Below are 23,474 nucleotides of genomic sequence, written 5' to 3' on the forward strand. Positions count from 1 at the left end.
GACGGACCAGTCATAACTGTTGAAATTAAAATGGGGAGGGTTTTTTGTACAATGACCGACAGAGGAGCTTCACCAGTCCAGATCGGAAAAGTCACATGTTTCGCCTCAGGCTCATGAAACTCAAATCAAACCTTCAAAGCAGGCAGTGCTTTGTGTACCGTTCAGCTGTAATATGAGACAGTTTGTCATCAGGGGCCCGTATTTCAAAACTTTTGATCGAGATCAGAATTATCCAGATTTTGTAACCCTTTTTTTTGACATCCCAGATAAAACTGATCTTGCTGATTTTGTCCTGGCTTTTCAAAGAAGATAGAACTCCATCCATTGGTCAAAGTAATGTTTCATTTCAGTTACAGCGCTGCCAATTGTAGGTCAGGGACATCTACTTGAGGCTTCTTTTGCTATAGTGATATTATGAAGCATGACTCAGGTGACAATTATGTTACACAATACGCTTTCAGAGGAAGAAATGTGAAATTCATGCTTTGCGCTGACCCATTTTGAAACAGCAGCTTGGAGATTTGTTGGTGTTCTAATTGAAAATATTGGTTTAATATAGTTCAATTTTAAATGGATGTTGTATTTGTATGATCTATATTACTTTAATTTAATAAAAGAATGTCCTGCATGTCTCTACGTTCACCTTGAATCCATGCTGAACCCACCTTCCCACTGGGATCAGGATAATCATGATTTTTAGCATCAAAATGATCCAAATTTCTTAGAGTGGAAATTTGAAATACCCAAATTTGAGAATTAATCCTATCTGGATAATTCTGTTCTAGATTAAAAGTTTTGAAATACTGGCTTCCTGCCTCCTATTTTTCCTGCTTGAAAACCTCAATATGCATGTGTCACATTTCATTGCTCTGATTGGTTGTTGTTCCACCCAACTGTGTCCAGATAGGCATTTTGGTCTGATGAATTGTGAGGCTTCTGACTAACACATATTTGTGAGTTAGTCTGGTGATGCCAGGCTACCAGAAACTCTGTTTGCTCGTAACATCCACTCTGGATGAGTAAAACACTCTCTCGTGTCTACACAATACATATTTACACTTTTTTTCTCAAACAGTTATGCATACCCACAGGGAAACTTCCAACCACCACAAGAACTGCTTCTAAAATGAGTGGAAAAATATTTCATAAGCCCAAACTGATAAGATACTGTAAATTCAATTCCATTTACTTACTTAAATTCCCCCTCTGACTCAACAGATGTGGACTGCAGCAACGAGCCTCCCACTGGCCGACTATTCTGCTTCCCTCCGCTCTCCCTTTCAGTCTCTGTTATTGTTTTCAGTGAAAAGCAACAATGACAAGCAGCTGATCTGACAACATCCTACACTCTGAAGACAGGAAAAAAAAAACTTGTGAAAGTTGTGAATAAGAAAAGTAATTATTGGGTGAAAAATAAAAATCTCCTCCAGTGTTTATAAGCATGACTGACTTCAGTCATAATTGAAACTTTGCAGTATTAAAAACACACATCACAGATGTCAAAACTGCTCAAGCAGGGAAGTCTCAATGAGTTTAATTACCCACTGGGATGAAAATGACAAAATTTAGTTTGGACACAATACAAAGTAGTAACAGGCCCAGACTTACCAACATCAACACTTATTTTTTATTATTAAAAGTTGCTAATGTACTGTCATGGGGAGGAACGCCATGTGTTTTGGTTAATGAGGTGTATTCATTATTAAAAAGCTAATTCTGAATACATTTTCAATATCACCAAATGATTTGCTAAAAAGTCAAGTGTTTCTTTTTACAGTTCTGTGTTAATTAATTAATCACAGGCATGTAAAAACACTGAACAGTTTTTCACCATCCAGTGAAAAGCATGCATCTCCATCCTTATGAATTTTTTATAAAGCCTTTCTGTGTGGAGTTTGCATGTTCTCCCCGTGTCTTCCTCCGGGTACTCGAGCTCTTTCCCATAGTTCAAAGGCTTGTGAGTTAATTGGTGACTCTAAATTGCACAATCTGAGGCACGGATGTGAGCGTGAGTGGTTGTTTGTCTCTATGTGTCAGCTCTGTGATGAACTGGCAACCTGCAGGGTGTACGCAGCCTCTCACCCAGTGTCAGCTGTGATTGGATGCACCCCCTCACTACCCTCAAAACGATAAGCCCTTTAAGAAAATGGATAAATTTGGAGATTTTTTTAAAATATAAACTGAGGGATTAAAGGAGCAATATGTAACACATGTCCTACTGCAGTCCAAATAGTGAGTTGGAGCCAGTGGCGGTATTTTAAATTGGTTGAAATCCTATTTAATATGAAGTGAGTTGTTTCCTCCACCCCCTCTGCCCCAGAGTCAAGGAAGCTCAGGCAGGCTGCAGCAACACCGCAGGAGTGCAAGACGAGCACAACATTGTAATTTGACAATAACAAATGACAACGAGTCCTCTTTAAGTCAGTCAGTCATTTATAACTGTCGATTGTCTGTTGATGTAAAGCTAAGTCCGTTATCCTGAAAACAAAAACCCAGTGACTGCCTGACTTCTGCCTGCCAGACTCCATTATACTCTTTACATATATTCCTTCTAAAAGATTATTAATGATTTCTTACAATTGATGAACAGACACTCATTCGGCAAATATTCAGCATTAAATTGAACTCTAATTAACAAGAGACGGGCAAACAATAACACTGTTACAGGCCGAAATAGAAATTTCAAAGGAGAACATGGTGGCTGTGGTGTTGTTGTTGTCAGATAATCAAGTATTTTAACTTAGCATGTTCCCTTAATCTCTGATGACATATCATGGTCTTTGTATTGTTTATTACGGCAAATATAATTTAAGTGTCCCTTTATAAGTTGTGAAGATGTTTCCCCTCTCTAAGATAATTAAACTTTTTAAAAACCCTGTGGATTATCTGAAAAATGCATTGTCATGAAGCTAAAAACTGGGTTTGTTTTTGGCTTGTGAAAAGTTAATATTTAACAGTAGCAGAGAGGCAAAGAGTGTGTCCAGAAGAAGTGTCTAGTATCTGTCCAATCTGAGACATAAGACCAGTTTAAAGTTAAAGCTGCTATACAGAGTTTTTGACTGGATATGAAACAGTCTCAGTTCATTACTGAGGCCTCTATGTGACCTACATAAGTTAATGAGAAAATCCACGAGAAGACTGACTGTTTGTTTATAGTTGTTCCTAGTGCCTGCCAACAGGTCAGATTCTCTGTGAAATCAGATGAAACAAGCTTGTGTTGACATTTTCCCAGACAGAGTTTGGTGAGTGGTACATTAGCCAGTTAAAAAGAAGCAGGAGGACTTTTAGATAATTTTAGATTTGTCGTTCTGGTGGAAACCCAGCTGCTTTTGTCCACAGAGGCCCCCAAAAATCAACAAAATATTAAATATTTAAAGTTCCTTGTAGCTTTAACTTATTAACTACTTTAACTTAGTGTAAGGATTGGCAGATAAATCAGACATTTTACTTAAGTTGTAAATGCTTTGGTAACATCTGAAATGGTTTATACAACATTTAACAGCTGGAACTTCTTCAATCATGCAATCAATTAAATGTTGGAAAGATTCAGAAACATAAACTGCTCCCATCAAGGACAGAGTGAATCACATATTTAAGCTCTCTTAGTATGAAATACAAATTTTTGTCCCTCATTCCTGGTAAAAAAAAACAGTATGAATCCATTTATTTTCATTGCGAATCAGAAATGGACGGAGACCCACTCGGCACCCGATGGAGGGCAAGATCTGAGAAACGATACCGCTTCTACTTAAATATAACTTTTGTCATAATTATAGTGTTTATATTGTTAACAACAGTGTTGTAATATGTTGTAGCTTTTGTTCTCTGTGTTTTTATAAATTATATTCACCGCAGCAAAATGACATTACTAGTACAATTCTTGTTAACTACCCATTTGTGGGGGTAGTAAACGTTTCTATGGTAACAGTGAACTCCACCAATCAGAGACGTTAATGCCACAAATAAGGATTGTGGGCATTGTAGTACTTCTCCATAACAGTGCAAATTAAAAAACTGTACAGGATGATATACCATCGTTTCACAGTCTCACAGCTCGTGGTCAGTCTATCTTGGATGGTTACAACATAATGATTAATAATCTGAATCTTTTGTGCACTGCCTGTTGAGTAACTCAGAAGGGTCACTGCAACCGTTATGCACTCTACAACGTTGATTGTGGATCCAGACTGTCCAGACAGAAAGATTTTAAGAACTTGAGGTATCTGTTTTTTAAGATATGTCGGGTTTGGTAACTGGTTCTCGTATCTCTGTTATAAGATTGACTGTCCACCAGATTGTTTCTAGGTATTTGTATTTGTTGTTAAAATATATTCCAAAGAGGACAGTGGAGACTGTTTAGAGTGTGCTTCCTTATTCATTAATATAGAGCTTGACCTGAATGTGCTATTTTTATTCATGACTCACTACGGGTAGTATTGATACTTTAGGTATCGATCCAAAATCGACCACATGCTGCATCACTCTGATTTGTTGAGATTTTTAGACTGCGTGGGAGCCTGCCCACTCCTCCACCCCTACAGACTGACTTTCATCAAGAAGGCCCAAGAGGATGTTTGTTTTTCTCTCCAGCAGATGAAGAAACAACTCTTTGTGCTGTCGTACTTGAGGCTGGTCTCAGGAAGTTGTTTTCTTCTGTTGTTCTGGACTAATCTCTGTCTTGTGGGTGGTTCACTTGGACTTGGCAACTTCAGCACTGCTTCACAATGAAAAGTAGCTGAACTACTTCTTAAGTACTGTAAAAATGTTAAGTTTGTCAAACTAAAACTAGACACGGGAAATGATCAAAATCTGAGTCTGAGTAAAACATAGGTGTGTTTGATTTGGGGACTAGGACAGGCCAGTCCTCGCTTAGGCAGCTCGAGGATGTGTTTTAAGTAGAGGACAGAAAGTAATAACTGAGGGGGGATGATTTAAATGTCAGATTGCTCCAGAAATTCATAGATGACATCTTGGTTGCTAACCAGGTTTTTTTTTAAAGCAGGTGATTGTGACCATATAAAAACTGTGGCCAATGAGCTGTGGCATTGTGAAAGTCAAGATGAAATGAAAAATGCCCTTTTAATCCCATGAGATCTCACCCCCAATCATGTTGTGTACAAAATATACAAAAAAACGTATTTCTTTATATCTTCATATCAAACTCATGAAAACTCTGTTCATTTTTCCCCCAATAAAACAAAACGTAATGGCTGCTCATGTAAACTAGAACCAATTCATTTTGTGACATCTACCTGTAAGGCTGGAGATATACTTGCTGTTTAACCATGCGTTTGCGTTCGCGTATGAGTAGCGCTAATTTCTGATGACACACACAACCATTGCTCCAAATGGATGCAGGATACGCGAGGCAGCCATGAAGCGTAGGGGTGCGTATGCGAACGCGTAGTTAAAAGCAAGTATATTTCCAGCATAAATCAATCTTCAACTTCAGTGGTGCAGAGTTAAGGCTAAGAACTCATATAAGCAACAGTATGGGACGTCGTGTCTTCCAAGATTTTCGACCCCTCGAACCTTGTTCTGATTCCCGAAAATACAGTGGTTATCGGCCCGCTGGCTAGAATTTAGTCACTCTGGGAATTGTTATCTGTGCCAGCAGACTATGCTCAAGGCATTTTACCGTAGACTCTTTCAACATCTAGCTAACGTTAGCCACATGGACCATACAATGTGCTGGGAGCCGAGCCTCACTGTTTAATGTTACTGTACCAAAGCACAAGATTATACAGCAACTTGTACAAAACTCAAATGACTGTTCGCTAATTTGGGTTATCCCTCTGATGTCCTAAGGCTGCTTAGCTTCAATTTTGGATCAGAGTTTCTGATAAATTAGCTGCCATTAGCAGGCCGGACAGCCAGGCTCGGCAGCCTCCCAGTGACCACAGCCAGAATGTGAGCAAACGAACAATGGACACAGAACCAATGTCATTTATCGAGTTTCCTGATGCTTTCCTGAGCGTCCTGATTGCTTTACTTGCTAAAGTAGCTCACCGCTAACTGTCATTAGCTTGGTAAACCATGCAGGTAAGTTAGCTGACTCAGCTGTTGGGCACCAGGAGCCACACCACTTTTATATTTTATTTCCTGTCATTAAATCTCTCTCTGTCTGTAGTTGAAGTATCTGTTGTTCCATTAGTTGTGCATGTATAGATGTGTATCTTAGAAGAAGTTAAGATTGAGTATATGTGTGACCATGTTGGAATGTTAAAAGGTTAAAGGTTAAAAGGGTGGAAGTGAATTAGGTATAGGAGAGGGTTCAGTCGTAGGTTTATAGGGGTCCTGTTTACAGGGGGCAATATATCTGTAATTCCTTTGTTTGGAGAAAGAGATGCTCTGGAATTGACAGAGACCATATGCTAAGAGAAGCCCTGTTGTTTATGCAATTATATGTTAAAGAGATGTATGCATACTCCTATAAAGGTTGGTTGAAACCACAGTTCTGGGAGAGAGACTCATCCTGGCTTTAAGTCATCTCCCAGGCAAACCATGGTGCCTGTATGATAACTGGTCTTTTTGTAATAAACCTATTTTATACAAAGCCAGTGTCAGCGAGGTTCCTTCATCATCTGCACATCATCAAGGTTGAGAAACAACATAGTCTACTGAGATTTAAGTGTAGTTTTAACTACCACCCAACGACTAGACTAGAAATTGAACCACATGTAGTTAACCACACCCCAACACTGAATATTAGCATACCTCACCATTTTCTGTGTTGTGTCTATATTTGGGAACAATATTTGGTAAAGCATTTTTATTCTTCTAGCTCTCCAACTTCCTTCATTTCATAGCAGCAAAAAGACTACCACAAGCAGCTTTTTGACATGTTGGTGTTTTTCTGTTTTTATTGTTATTTTCATACCCAGCATGTTTGGCACAAAGGTGCCAGGAAAAGCACAAACAGACAGTAGTTTCATTCAAATGAGGCGGCACAAAGGAAACTATATGTGGCAAAAATAAACATCCAAACACTGGTGTTGTTTTTGGCGCGACCTCACCGAGCTGATAATGTGGTGATTCTGACAATGAGCTCATCCTTCGGAGGATATGTGCAATAAACAGTTTTAATTAAACACTCACATACAAGTTGATGCGATTTCAGAATAACACTCTGCAGGAAGTTAAAAATTAATTGGTAGTATGTTCCCGTATCTGTCATCTACAGGTGCTTAATGCTGAAAATATGAAAGCCTTCTTCTTCGGTTGCTGTAATTAAATCCCAACAACCACCTGAAGGCCGCAGGACAGATACACGCAATAAATCTGCATCCCCCGATTTGAAAAGTAGTTCACTGGGCAGAGCCACTGCCCACAGTGATCAAAGTGTTTGCGTTGATTAAATTGCGTGCAAACAACACCGACATCAGGCTCCACATGGACTTCTGCACACATCAAACTGCACAGGTGGCAAAAATACACTCAGACTTAACTCAAATAGAAACAGAAATACTAGAGTAAAAAAGTCTGAGGAAAGACGAAGTACTGATTTAACTTTTTTACTCAAGTAATAGTGAAAAAGTACAGGCTCAGGAATGTACTCCATGTATTTAAGTAAAAAGAAGAACATTTCCACCAGCTGTTTCTGTGCAAAGCTAACAGAGTCTGCTTTGCTGTCTGTTTCATCTTGTTACATCTTTTATATAGTTTTTGATGTCTTTTTCTTTCTTGTTATGCCATGTTTGTCTTGTTGCATCTTTTAGGCCATTCTTGTCTTGTTCCTTCTTTTACATCTCTTTCGTCTTGCTACATATGTGATATGCATTAATGAATACACCAAAAAATCTTTTTTTTCCCCCTTTGTTTTACTGTCTGATCTATTTAGGTTGAAATCTGCCTTGGGAAGGTGGTGGGCAATGATGTAAAATAAAATGAATCAATAATTCAAATGCTTTAAAAGTAAAGTAACAAGCCCATTTTCAAAGTATAAATAGTAGAAAGTACAGTTATTTGTGTTAAAATGTAGGGCATAAAAGTTAAAAGTCGTCTGAAAAATAAATACACAAGTACAGATACCTGGAAACTCTGCTTAAGTACAGTAACAAAGTATTTGCACTTAATTACTTACCATCTTCCTCAAACTGCTGGCCTTGTGGGTACACTGGACAAAAGCAGCTCACAGTGAAAAACACTGAGTCAATTAAAAGTTCACTCTGTTCTCATTATCACTCATTCTTGCTCTCTTCCTCTCATCGAAAAACACTGGATTACCAGCAGGCGATATTCCCGCATGTCATGGCCTCCTTTTTTTTGTGGCATCTCATTCTAATTCCTGAAATGCATTTTTAGATGTGCCATGATGTGATACAGCAGAATTAGTTTTTCATTGATCCAATCATATAAACGGCTTAAACAAATTATTGCCACTTCTACTAGTCGTTCTTCTTCCTGAAGCCTACAACAGAGTATGTAGGTTAAGCACAGTAGAGCACGGGAAAATATCAGAGAAAAGTTAAACATGACATAACTCTAACTCTGCCTTTCAATATCTCTGTGATTCGTCTTTAAATGCTGCACCATCTGCCTCTGGCAGCAGATTTGTTGTGCCTTATTATATTCAGGTCTACAAACTCTGCATCATTCAAACATTATTTTCCTACTTGGAGAAACACTCTCTGCTCCTTCGAGTGAGCCATTTTCAAAATGCTACTTCGCTTGCCACAGCTGTTCAAAAGGAATGAGACCAGTAATGAGACTGGCTGAGAGGTTTAATGCTTCTGTTTCTATGTGTTCAGCTCTTACTTCCCCGTATCAGAGTTTTCATTAACCCATCAAAAGCCGCTTCATGTCACTCCACAATATCTGGGCCTCCCAGGAGTATTTGCTTTTTTTTTTTTGTAATGGCCACATATTCTGTGTGTTTACAGGGAAAGTCTGACATTTTGGGAAGCACGCTTATTTGCTTTGTTGTCAAGAGTTAGAAGAGAAGATCAATACCACTTTTATGTCTGAAGACCAAATACTGTATGAAGCTACCATCAGCTTGGCTTAGCAAAAAACAAAGGTCTCCAGTCAGAAATTTGATGAATTTAGTCTCGCCCTGACATAAACGAAAAAAAAACTGCAACTTAACTTGGAATTTAACACTGATGACTCGTGATTTCACTTGGACGCAAGTCTTTTTGATTCCTGATAACTTCCCCAAAGCCCTGAAATGAGAAAGCGTGTTAAAAAGTGTGCCACAAATTAGTTAATCTCCCTTCAATTCCTGAATCAACTGACATTAACGCTACTGATTCTCAGCAAGTAAACACTTAATATCCCAAATCTACTTTGCAGGACAGAACCATGAAGAGCTAATGGCCACACTGGCTGCATGAGCACTACATGTGCGTGGCGCAATGTCTTGTTTTTCATTTCAGCACATACAACAACGTGTCACATGCACCTCCAGCCACACTTAATCTAGAGATTTGGGGTATTGTCTATTTTTTTCTGTGATATGTGCTGTTCCAGTAAAATAGACAATATAAAAGGCCTGTTGTGAATTCAACATCTAACCAACAACATGTCACATTTCACTACAGTTTCAATCTGTAGAAAATGTCACAGACATTAAAAAAAAGTGCAGGGCAGTATTTTTCCAGTGCGCTCTCCCTTTTTCTTTCTCTCTTTTCTCCCTCTCTCTGAATGAGAGAGGAAAATCACACATCTCTGTGGTTACAGCTCTTTTCTTCGCTTCAAAACTCCTCGGCAAACTCAATTTAGAAAGACAGGACAGGCAGCACTGCTGCAGCAGAAACCACAGGTGTGCGAGGTGCAGCAGTTCAGCGAGGTAAGCGTCACGCGCAGGTACGAGCAGCCAGTGTGACCCAAATGTTACATTATATTGCTGAGCTACAGCTGGAAAAATGATACCAGAGATCAGTTTGTTTGCGTGCAGAATTTTGGATTTGGGACTTGCGTGCACAGACTCAAGAAAGAATTATACTGGACTTCAGAAGAACTTATGGTGGAAAATGGAGAAACAGGGTTAAAAACCACCTAATGCGACGTCATTAATACATCATATCTTGTTTCTTTAATCAACAAAAACTGAAAAAATGTCTTCCAGGAAAACTTCCTGGAGTTTCGACTGGCTGCCGGGGAACCGATCCTAAACAAGAAATATTCCATCTTTGTGCTAAGTTAGTTGGCTGCTGCTGGCTGCAGCTTTGTATTTAGCATACAGAGATGAGAGTGGTATTGATCTTCTCATCTAAGTCTTGGCCAGAAAACAAATAACTGTATTTCCCAAAATCTCAAACTTTTCCTTTAACACCGAACCAAAACATTCTGGTTTCCCAGTGCTCATAACAGATTCATGCATCTCACAAAATTCAATATTATATCTTCCCTGGACATGTTGCTCACTTCGCATCACCCCTCTGCTGTTAACAGCCACGTCTCAGACTGTGTATTTCTCCAAGTTGTTGTTCTTAGAAAACATCTTTGAAACCACTTTTCTCAAATAGAAGAAAAACTAGGAAAACACATCTAACAAAACTGAGTGAGACTGTTTTGATGTCCTCTTCTATCTCACCAAACATTTCTTTATGGATATATGCAATATATTTCAGGTTGACAGCACACCATTGCTCAGTTAATGGTTTGAATAGCACAACAATGTTATTATTCATAATAACTCCGTAATGATAATAAATGGGCATTCATTAGAGATTCTACAACCTACACTCCATCCTGCAGTGATACATGACAACAACAGCGTGTGGTTCAAATCTCCACAAGACAACAAACTATCCTGTGTACTGTTTGAACTCTTGGCCTGCGTAGAAAGTGTAGCTTGAAAAGATGACAGTGAAATAGTCATATCCAGGCATCTGAGGATTTCTGACGTACTGACCTTCATGGTGAGCATTTTATCTCCAGTAAGAAACGCACAAACCACAAGTCAAGAAAAGACAATTCTTTCAGCATCTGACACTGCTGTATTTGCTGCCGTCTCGGAGAAGTGCTGAGAGTTAAGTTACATGCACAGCGGTGTCCTGCTCTAAATAAATGTGGTCTAGCCAGAACAGCCAGCTGTCAAGTCCACACGGTTGAGTTTGTGGTGCAACAAAACATTTTCAAAGTATGCGTCTTATGCTTGGTGCACATGAGAGGATTTTCAAAGACAGCACAGACAAAACAAGAGATTTATCTGATTTTTAGGATTTTAATTGTAAGCACTAAGGGAGGGGAAAAAATACTGATACACTTAAGTATCTGGATATTATGGCGATACTGTATAGATCCTTACTTGTGCTGTATCAGCTCTCAGATGTACGTTGCTTTGGATAAAAGCGTCTGCTAAATGAAATTGTAAGATTTTAAGATTCTCAAAAACACTACATTGTGATATTGTGATACATGCTAAGATTTGTGGCCAAGTTTCATTTTGTGTTTAATACCCCGACCGCTAGATAGCAGTGTGGTTACCTAACTTCACTCTTCTGAATGCGTAAAAAGTTTTAAACTTTTTTTCTTTTTCTTTTTATGCTTATGACAAAATGACCCCCACTTCTCACTTGATTTGTTACCTCAGTAAACAGTTTTCTAGTGATTCTATGGTCTCCATTACTTGTTTCAGGTCATATTCAATACAGAATAATGTTCAGTTTGTAAATTATGGTCCCATTTAGAGTAAAATAAATTATAACGCAGCTTATGCGTAGTGTTGATCAAATATGGATTTCTAGCCTTAAGTGTTTTCATATAAGTGTGCTGTTTCACTATAATACACTAAAGATGGCAACCAGGCAGCCACCATTGTGTGTCCAGCCACTCAAAACAGTCAGGTCGCAAATACTTCCTGCTGAAAACAGGTGAGCCAAAATCAGGCACTGCCCAACTCGCAGTGTGTCGCCCACCAGCTCAATGCTCTCGGCAGTACTGCACATGTCCTGGCTGCAAAATAACTTACTGCACCTTTCATGTGGCTGCTGAAGAACAGACAATCTGCTTCTGTAATGTTACACAGAGCCTTAACATCATATCTGGGCGATAATGTCAGTAGTTTTGAGTAAAATAAAGACTTACTGAGCGATTGCACCACACGAAACACAGATGAAGGGTGTATTTTCTAAATCACATGAAGTCTCTTGTAATACTAATACCTGTGGGATTAGATCATCAGACATCTACAGGTTTCAAGAACCTACATGTTTGGAATCTCATTATATTTGACATTTCATAGACAGAAATCCCGTTTTCTTCTGCATTAACTTTTAAAAAGCAAAGACAAATACAGCTCACACGTGCTCATTGTTGGAAAGTTGAGAAGTCAGGATTAGCTCACAGAGACGATGAGTAGCAGGTATGAAATATTCAGCCATTACATGGTGTTAAAAATGTCTTTTTACTCTGCTGCACATGTTACAGATTGAGAAATACAACACGACCCATCCAGTTTGAAGAGACCGTTATATTGTGCCAGCTTTTCTTCTGCTTATGGCAACAGGCAGCTATTCGCAGAAGCTGTAATGGATATTTTCTTCTATCCGTTTCTACATTTCTTTCCTTTGTCTGCCGCTCTGTCTCCTGTAAGGCACATCGAGCTAAGACTGAATCTGAGAAAAACAACACAACACAAAGCTAAAATATATCTCCCTAGCTGCATTAGATGCCTCTGGACAGACACGGTTTCTGTCCTCCGCCTCAAACCCTCTGGTCAAACAACGTTAGGGCATGTGTTGTTGAGTCTGTCTGCATTTAATTCACAGCTTACTGCTTTAATAGCTACAGCCCCCCTGCTCGCTGCTGAACCCAGGGGCCATTCTACCACCTGAGTCAGAGTATAATAGCTTGTACTGAGATACAGCTGTTCAACTGCCTCCTACTGATGAAACTGGATGAGCAGCCAGAAGTGCCTCAGCTGAGGCGAGATGTTCATTTTATCAACATGTAGCATGTTGGTCCACCCCTGCCTGCGCATAAAGCCTGAGCAGTAACCTGGAAACCGCCGGTGACAGATAGTCTGTTTAGAAACACTCGCTAAAACCCTGGTCATGTCCACAGAAATCCTCTGTATCCCACACCTGTGAATACTAAAGCATGTCCAAGCAGCAAAGCCTCACATCATCATGCTGGGCACCCTTCAGGGTTTCAAGCAGAGCGCACTATATTATAATACTAGTAGATGCATTTTAAGCTTACATATTTTGTGGGAGAGAAATTCTTAAACGACTGACCGCAACAAAGAGGGAGCGAATGAACGAGTGAAGGTCAACAAAAGAAAAAGAAAAGGACAGTGAAAACACATGCTGATTTATATTTAGCATATGCTTAATAATAATGCTAATTTGTAGCCTATACAGCAGGGGTCTTTAGCTACATTGTCCAGGACCAGAATCTTTCTAAGCAGACACTGTGGGGGACAGACTGTTTAATATTTTCAACTTCTTAGAAAATTCAAGTTATTTTTTATTAGCTTAAACCAAGGCACAAAATTATCACCAGCCACCAACCCCTTAATTCACTCTCAAGCCAAAATAATCAATTGTAATCTATTGACTGGCTGGGAAAATAAAAAGTTTTGCACTCTGAACAGACTCCTCAAAACTACGGGAAATCCATAATGTTAACTAGATCCTTGCCTAGAAAATGCTCTCTGACCTCATCTGAGGAGGCGGTTCTCTGAACAGTGATGATAAAAATCTGTAATTCCAGAAACACAATCGCAGACGTAACCTAAAGTGTTTTTTATGTCTCAAATCTATTTTTTCAACAATACGCGGAAGACAAGACAAGAAAAGACAGCAGTCTAAAAGAGGTGGTCTATTTAAGCTGCATGTTTGGAAGGGGAAAGTGAAACAAGGTATTTGCCATCTCCTGCTACATGCCAATAAATCCTACACATTGTTCCTTTAAACAACTCCAGCAGAGGCTGCACGCGGTGGCGATGGTGCGACTGAAAGAACAGGCAGTGATACTGATGCAGGATAGCCGTGCACTGACAGGGCGGAAGGAGAGATGGGAAATTTTGCAGCTTAATCAGACCACCAAATTGGGAGGGTGTGTTTGGTGGATGAATGTGCAGAGTGAGGTGTGTCATGTGTGTATAGTAATGCAGCTCGAGTTGACTGCATGAAGTAACTCGCACTCCATTAGTGTCAAACTATTGGACAAAGTGACATTTTGATCTGAAGATGGCACCAAATGGTTAAAGGTTAAAGGTTCAACAGAGTTGTCCAGATTACTTTTGCGAGCAACGTGAACGTCGGAAAACAAATTTCAGGGCGATCCATCCAATAGCTGTCGAGGCATTTCGCTCAAAACTGTGAAAAGTTAATAAAAGCATAAAAATCTTTCAAAAAAATCTTAAAAATGTTAAAGTCAAGAGATCACCAAGTAGTCAGGATTCACCATCGATAAACCGTGAATATCTGCACCACATTTTGTGCCAATTCATCCAATAGACGTGGAGGTTTCACTGCATAAGTGAAGTCTTCAACCTACTGTTGATTCTGATGATAAGTCAAAAGATCAGGATTCATTCTCTGGTGAATGAATGAAATCATAAATGTCTTTGTAAAATTTCAATAATTACTGAGAAATTTCTGTCTAGACTAAAATGATGGTCTGATGGACCCAGACAAACTACCAAAAGTCGTGCCATGAAAAAAAAACGAACTCTTTGAATACAGACAGACAACTTTATATACCACGTATGGAAATGTGTGAATACTAAAGAAATATATGTAATTCTGTTATAAGCTCCTGAAAGAGAAAAAGGTATTGACCTCCTAAACCAGATGATAAAGTGGAAGATATTTCTTTTCAGTCTGTTGCAATAATAAATGAAATTTTGATATTCTTGGATCATAACTAGAAAACACATATCAAGTTATTATTTTTTACACCTTGCTAAAATTTTTACACAATTTCACTAAAAAGTATTTGAAAATACATCATTCTTGTTTCACAAAGCCACAAAAAAGATGGCCAATATTGCTCCTGGCTATTATATTTTGCATTTTAGTTTCAAAACCACAGTCATAATTTACCTGAAAAAAACAAATAAATATGTAATGGAGAAAAAATATGAAAGCAAAAACAGTCAACATTAAAGGAGAATAATTTTATACTCCTGCTCATTTATTGTTGGATTGAAAGGAGGGACGTGGAATCTGTTATTTGGACCTAAAAAATTATTCCACGCTTGAAAAGACTCCTCTGTGCACAAATGATGTATTCAGTAATGATGATTTTAACATTTGAATCTATTTACTGCTTTCAAAGGGAGGCGGTTGGAGTGTGCAGTCGCACCAAGTGTGGGCTGTGAAAGATGGCCAGGTCTAGTGTTCTTTAAAATCACATCATATTGGCATTAATTTGGGGACATTTTGTCCTCCTCCTTTTTGAAGCATCCAATAAAAGAGCTGAAACAGTTTCTAGATATTTTATGTCATGCCAGAGGGCCACTACTTCATGGAAATTTTGCGGTTTACCTTCTGTACTCAAGTATTGAACTGCTGCATCCATTTTCAATTTGCTCCATCCTGTGTGTGATTACAAGTAGGTTTTCAGGTAGTAGGTGTTTGGGTTATACAGCGTTTGGACATACCACTTACAGATTACATTACTTGCCCACCGTCTCCACCATCTCTTCCTGTCATTAATATTTAATTGGACGATGGACGCTACAATTATACCGGTATAAAAGTACCATTAACAGTTGAACTGACATGGTACCAATACTGGTGCCTGAAAAATGTCATTTTTATTGTAAAAAAAAAAAATAAGGTAAAACTTGTTAGTTACATTATTATTCATTTAGAATATTTGGTTATCTATTTAGAGCATTTTACACACTAAACAAAATAAAATCCCTCCCTTTCCCCTCTCAAACTTGTCTAAAACATCAACTTCATCCTGTCAGTCTGTCACCAGGGCAACTGTTATGTTGTTGTTGTCTGAGGCAGCAGCAAAGCTGTGCTGACATACTGTAATATTTCACTATTAATAGTCCGCAATTAACACTGGTGTCCTACTCAGGATTCGGTTGTACTAAAAAATCTCACACAATGTTGTAGCAAACTAAATGTTAGGCTAAGTTAGCTAAATCAAACTAGCCTTGATAAGAAGACTAGCTACAGAGTTTGGGGTCAGTTTGGGGTCCAACCTTTTAATCTAATCCTTTTAAATGTAAGGGAAAGATCCAAAGCTCTAATGTTAAATTTCAAAATAAGCATTCTAATATTAAAGATATTGATATGTTTCCTTGTAAAATGTTCAGTGCAACTGGTAACACCGGTGTTGTCATGTGTTCATGAACCACTGGGAAAATTTCCTCACCATGGCATCACTAATTACAAGGCTACACGCTGAGATGACAAATCAATATTGAACCCTGGTGAGAAATTTTGACAGCTAACCAACTACTGCACTGTAAGGGTATTAAACAAAATTCATGAGTGACAAATCTACCAATAAACTACTGACATAATGCTCCCAACTGCATTTGTGACATTTTTCCAGTAGGTTTTATGTATGAGAACCAGCTGCTGCTTGCATGTAACATTATCATGGCTTAATTTCTCCAGACTGAAATATTCAATCAAGTCCTTTTTACAGTACCATGTCAAATTCACCATGGTTAAGAATATGGTTATGTTTAAACCTACAGTACTGAGGTTTGTGGGTACACTGTGAACACAGAATGTATATATGATCCACATTTTAACTAAAAACCTGGAAGCGACACAGAAGACTTGCTTATTTACACATCCAGCAGATTTGCAGCAAGTTTACCATTTATTCAGTGTTGTTCTTCTGGCCACTTGAGGAATGTAAGTCCAATAATTGCTCTTCTTATAGCTCTGTTTTTGGTCTCCACCACCTCCCGAGGCAAAAAGTATGTTAATTAATGTACCATGTTCTCCAGCTATTTGCTCACTTCGTCTGCCTGCTTCTTAATGCTGGGAAGGGAGCATACAGAGGACTTTTATAGCTTATTTTGCTTAAAACAACCGCCTTCCGTGGCAGAAAAGGATGCTGTGAGACCAGTGAGAGTGAACCAAAACAATAAAGTTATAGCTAAGCAACTACATCCTTACGGTTAGGGGAAAAAAAGAAAAGAAAAATGCTCTCATGGTTCAAAGAAATGTTGCTAGAAGATGGGACAATGCATACAGTCTACATGTAAAAAAAACAAAACAAAAAACAACAAAGAAAAACAGAAAAGTTATTGGCAGGGGGATCAAGTCATGAGTTTATGCCAGCAGTTTCTAGCAGCTTCTTCACAAACAGCATAGCTTGTTTTTTTTTTCTGCCTTCATTAAATTTAAAGTTTGCAAGAGTTGCCTGCATCTCTATACGGCTGTCACCTCGGCTTTGAGCACTGGTGCTATAGCAACAGTCTGAGGTGTTGATCGACAGGAAGCAGCCCTCAGAACAGCATACACAAAAAACTTGCCGAGAACTTCTACAGCGTAACAATCCAACCAAACATTGAGATGCATTCATGTATGGGAAATAACCAAAAATCCTTTTCCATACATACGCATGTGCTGGCTTAGCTTTGACTCAGCACATCAGCCCAGCACAGTGGGGATTTGCATCTCCACTACAACACAGCTACCCGCTTAAAGGAGTGTCTTTTAACTGAAGACGGCTGTAAAATGGTGCATGAACACTTTATTTCACAATCCCAGTGAATTCTACAAATTCTACAGTTTTCTGCAAATTTGACCAATCCTGGAGCTTGCTCATTAACATGCTGGTGTGTGCACTGCTACGCAAAACCACGCCCATCCAGGTGAAATGCCAACTTTTTAAGGAGTAAAGTAAATAAACTTCAAATCAGCGTGGCATGTTTTAACTCGACCAATGGAAAAGCCCCGTAACTTTGCTAGTGCTTCCTTTTTTTGGTACAGACTTCACAAAACCCACCCATCAAGGTTTTCTGAGGGGACTTTCAAATCTATTTCTGTCGAGCTTCTACATTTTTAGGTCAAGGTCACAATAAAGACTAATAAAATACCCTCATTCCACATGCACTCTATTATGTTCCATCCTCCAGCAGCTTGTACTTATGGGAACACATCCTCAGGGGCGAATTTAAGGCAAACACAGGCATGGGACCCACCACATCCCCTGTTCTCCTCCCTTTTCAAACCTTGAACAAATGATAAGTCATAAAAATAAACTTTTATTCATAGAGGAGAGCAGAGAATGAATTGAGGCTCAGCCTCAGGAAAGAAGTTGTTCGGTAGTCTGGTGTAATGGCAGTGGATACTTCTGTATCTCTCGGTAGGAAGTTGAACAGGCTGTGGCTGGGGTGGGTATTATCTTTTAGTATCCTCCCACACTTCCTTTTTTTGAGCTTGTTTATAGACCCTTTTTCTGCAGGTAAACATGATGTTTTTTTGTGGGCAGAGCCTAAGTGAAGGAAAAACAATTCCCTTATCACGATAGACAACACTAGCTAGCAAGACTGTGGCTGGGGTGAGAATTGACATTTAGTATCCTCCCACTTCCTCCTTTTTTCAGCACTAATGGACGAGCTTCATTTGTCAACAGTCTGTACACCGAGTCATGCTGTTTGTTCACATGAGTTGGCTACTGTCATCCTGAATAATTTACGCAAATGTCAGTGAGATCAAATTAGTGGGAGGGAACTGAGATACTCATGAATTAAAGGAGAAATCTGTAATATATTAGCTGTAATTCATCATAAAATGACCATGACATGTCTTTAGAGGTCAAGGAAATGTGCTAAGTTAAAATACTCATTTCTCAACGCTGCAGTCGTGGTTTCCCCCTTTGAAGTCTCCATGCTGGGTGAATTTATATTAATGCTGAATATTCACCAAATGAGTAAGTGTCTATTTACGAGTCGTATAAAATCATTAATAATCTTGTAGAAGCTGTATATGTTTATTACAGTTAAACTGAGCAAAATCTTTATGGAGACTGGCAGGCAGTACTCACTAAACTCAAACTCAAGACTGCGTATTTTCATAGCACTAGGTTTCTGTCTTTAGGACAACGGCCTAAACTTTACACTGACAGGCAACTGACAGTTATAAACAGCGGATCAACTTATAGTTGTGGACTCGTTGCGTGTTATTGTCAACTTACAACAAAAGTTTGCAGAGCTTTCCAGAGTCTGGGGAGGGCGGGGCGAGGGGAAACAACTCTCTTCAGCCACAGGCTCAACCTATTTAATATCTATATAATATCTAACCTACAGCTCCAGCTCGCTATTTAGATTGCTGTACTCATTTTTGCAGGTGCATTTGCTACATATTGCTCCTTTAAGCACACTAATGGCATTTTAGCATATAGATTTTTAGAAAGACGTAATTAAATTAGAAGAAAGTTAAAAAAGAACACTGTCTTTTTAAGTTTATGGGGCCCTTGGTAGCTTGGGGCATAAGGCAATTGCCATGTTTTGCCGAATAGTAAGCGCCGCCCTACACATTCTGGGACAGTCCGGGCCAGGACCGTCCTTTCTACTTTATGAGATACATGCACAGGTGGATATTAAGATGCCCTCCTTTTCTGGTTTTATTCTCTCTCCTTCTCTCAGTCCTCTCCCTTCTGTATTTCTTTCCATCCTCGTGTCTGTCCCAGTGGAAACAGATATGAATGGTGATAAGGAGCCAGATGGGAGCAGAGCTATGAATCCAGACCAGAGGCAGTAAAAATTTAGAGGTCCATTGTTAACTCAGGGGGGAGATATTGATTGGTGCTGTGTGTTAAGTGAAGCATCAACACTGTCGAACTAATAGCAGCCAAGGCAGGCTCATAAATATTTCACCTCCATCCTCAACTTTTTCAGCAAGTTATACTCTAATTACATAGTGGTCATTTGATGTCCAGTGCTCACCTAGGACCTAATTATTAGTGAAGGTAATATTTTTATGTTTTCAGCGCACATGGATACTTGTTAGGGCAACACATTAAAAACAAGATTATTGGAAAAAATAGTCAAGCATGTTAATTATCCTGAAGCTTTGAATCCAACATTACCCCCACTGGATTAAAGCAAGTAACTTTTCTGAACTTATACTTGAGAATCAGCCTCTTTAATTACAATACAAGTACATTTTAGGGGAAAAAATACAGTAGAATTCTTTTCTTGCCAATTTGCTGTACAATCATTACTGAATTCATGAGACATGTAATACCCATTGTGAGATGATGCAATAGAAACATACAAGGGCTTTAGAAAAGAAATAAAAAGTAAATTTTTCTTTGTGGTTGAGTGGCTTCATTTTTCTTCAAGTTAAAACAACAACAACTGCATTTCAGCAAGTTGCATCAGTGAAAGACACCATTCAGAGTACAAAGTCAAATCCTAAAATTGAACAAGTTGGTGCCTTTCATGGTCTAACAGTTGTCATTTCGGCTCAAATCAAATGTGACACACAGTGTGCAGTAAAGAAGTGAGGCAAACATATTTGCAGGGTTGGACAGGGTTGGACACAGCTATAGGCACTGTCATAAAGCCCCTTTTGCAAAGTTCATTCTTAAGACTTAAGTCCTCGCTAACAGAAATGGATGCTGTACTCATAAGTTAATGTGACAGGAGAAAGGTTTAACAGGAAAAAGATATCATTTACGTTGAAATGTCTGTCTTTATATCCTGTACAGACTGAATCACTGTGCCGTTACACGAACATCAACAGTCACTTCTGAGTAGACAACTGTCAGTTGATCTGAATTGCAGTGAGACAAATGTATTTATTTCTGTTGTCATTTTCAGCCATAAGAGTAAAGTTTAAAGATGAAAAATGGTGGTCCAACCTTTTTGATGTTCCTGCTGTGCTTATTTTTTGTACTGGTGTCTTTGAAAACACATTGGATGGTGACATCTCGCCACCAGTCAGACTAAATCAGCCTGAAATATCTTTGAAACCAGGCACAATCCCGGCAGAGTTCATGGTCCAAACAATGATACTCTCCCAGTTGTGTCCTCGCTTGGTTTGTTTTGTGTAAACAGCTTCGACATCTTGGTCTGGCTGCAGCTGATGCTGCAAAATAGCAACACCAAGATGTTTCCTCTGGTTTCTCCCCATTTGTTTCAGAGAAAGATTGTGCACAGTGTTGATCTCATAAAGTAGAGACATGAGACACATTTGTGTGTATGAGTGTGTGCATACATGATCAAGGGGTCCACATCTTGTCTGGAGCTATTTTTTGCATCCTCCTGGACTGATCCTGAGCCTATTTTTTGTGTACATTCAAAACTGTGTGCTGAAGGACCTCTGTGGTTGAGAATTTTTAAAAAATCTTGGAAAACCCTCAGTATCGTGCCTCAGTGCCTTGAGGTAATATCTTCAAACTTAGCACAAAAGATGACTTGGACTCAAGAATGAACTAATCACATTTATCTTATTGGATAAAATGATGGGTTGATGACATTTTATATCTATAAGGTAAGGGGGAAAACTTCACTGTGACATCATAATGTGTACAGCATGTACAGCATGTTTCTCACTGAACATTATTCAGTTAAATCATACATGTCAATATAGTGATAAAAATATGCTGAATACCTTTTCCTTCAAAGTTACAGGCCAATATAGTAATAAGTTCCATCTTACATTGCTCCAGAGTCTTCACTACATACATCATGTCAGTCTGGACAGACATGGATGTAAAACTGCAACTTGAGTGGTGGGTGGAGGCATGCAGCTTTGAGACAGCAATTCTGTTTTCTGACTCTTCTAATTTATATGATCATTGGCAAGTGACTTAAACAAACAACTTTATGTGGGGTCACGTTAATGTTGATGCAACTTTGCAAATCTTTGCTGGTTGCATCTGGCACTTGTGGTGAAATTGCAGCAGGTGCTTCACCATCTCTTGTCGGGCAGAGATCTGCACTTGTCTAGTTTCCTGATTATTTCTGCTTAAAACATAACTGCTGTGAATCAAACACTCTTTCGAACTGCTGCACAAAACTGCACTAAATGCTGCAATACCTAATTTGGTTGAAATACATATGTCCATGTGAATAAAGCCAAACTTGCTTTGGGCAAACTCAAGAAAAACACTTTTGAAGTTCCATCATGAAAAAAGAAATCGTTCAAGGTTTCTGCCTGGAAGTTATTTTTAACAAACATTGTGATGCTACAAATACAGCATGTTTGTCCATTTGTATCAGGGCAGGAATTTCATGCAGCCCATGAAGGTCATGGCCACCGTGTCCCCTCAGTTTGGCCTTTTGCCTCTCAAGAAATTATCTGCCCTGAGGCCACAGTGCCCTCGATGCCCCGCTCTTACTGCAAAAGCTGATTTTGGCATGTCCTCCTCTGCCTCTTACCGGTCAATACAGATTTTTTTTTCAGTGTCTTTTGAGATTCTGAATTCTTATTGGGCAACATCAAGTAAAACACAATGGGCTGTTAATGACTACAGCTTAATAAATTAGCAAAAGAATAAGACAAGAAACTCAACATATAATGTAACGCAGTGCTCATGTATTGTTGACTGAGCTGACCCAGTGGCCTAAGAAGTGCCTAACGAGTATTACGGAATAATGTTGGTCACATTAATGTCAACAAACATAACGTTAGTCCTCCTGACCCTCCGTCCCGATTTTCAAACAAGTCCAGTGACTCTGATTAGTTCAGGACTAACTGACTCAGGAGTTTGAAGAAGTATTCATCAACTGCAAATAACAAATTATTTTGCGAAATAAATCCTTTTTCCTATCTATTTAGGCCTATGTCTAATAAAATCCATTATATTAATCCATTTAAAATAAAATCACCCTTAACCTTAAGTTAAATGAATAATTTCCGTGTTTTATTTGATGGCCTTACCACCCTGGCATTTGGCCTTTGTGCCCTCAAAAAACTGACCACACCACAGGCCAAGAGGCCTTGCACCTAAAATGTTCTGGTCTGTATATAAATGAACATAGGTATAAATATTTAATCGGTGTTTACTGCACCTGTCGTCAGGTCTGTGTGCTCCTGAGACATGTGCTGGCTCTGGTGGACCCATTCTCCGTTGCACTTGAAGAAGATCTGAAGAGCCGGCCGAGCTTGACACCGGAGCTTGATGGGGTTACTCTTGACGATGTAAGCATCAACAGGCTCCTCCAGAAAGTGGGGCAGTGTCCCAGACTGGCCATGCTGCAGGGCTTCACCTCGGGGACCTGCAGAATAAAACAAGAATTAAAAGAGGAGTTAAATAGAACGACTGATCAAAACGGAATAGAAAAGTTAATTATTAATCGACTACAGCAAGATGGCTGATTCAAACTGGCTCGGATTTCTTCGCCGCGACTAACCCTGCAGTTAAATCTCCAACACACAGGGACAAAACACCCTAAAACCAGCTCACTTCGTCTTCCCCCGGCTTCAACTATCCCTCACTCCCTTCCTCCCGCCCTGAAACCAGACCCAACCAGTAGCCATTACTCCTCACAGCGACGTCTCCCTGAAACAAATCGCTTTCGAGCACAACATGAGAAATAACACAACAACAACAGAACATCACCCCATCCCCACAGTCCATTC

General features: G+C 39.2%; 1 protein-coding gene across 1 annotated transcript in view; it reads right to left on the bottom strand.

Annotated features, from left to right (window-relative positions):
- LOC146308507 (netrin receptor UNC5D-like) overlaps window positions 1-23,474 on the bottom strand; it is a 254,613-nt gene that overhangs the window by 86,643 nt on the left and 144,496 nt on the right. Inside the window, exon 2 of the mRNA XM_084745856.1 lies at window positions 22,904-23,110. Coding sequence (XP_084601982.1) covers window positions 22,904-23,110 — 207 coding nt within the window. The remainder of the gene's footprint in view (window positions 1-22,903; window positions 23,111-23,474) is intronic.

Source organism: Lutjanus erythropterus, chromosome 20, assembly GCF_056507025.1.
Source record: "Lutjanus erythropterus isolate fLutEry1 chromosome 20, fLutEry1.hap2, whole genome shotgun sequence".
NCBI classification, from domain to species: domain Eukaryota; kingdom Metazoa; phylum Chordata; class Actinopteri; order Lutjaniformes; family Lutjanidae; genus Lutjanus; species Lutjanus erythropterus.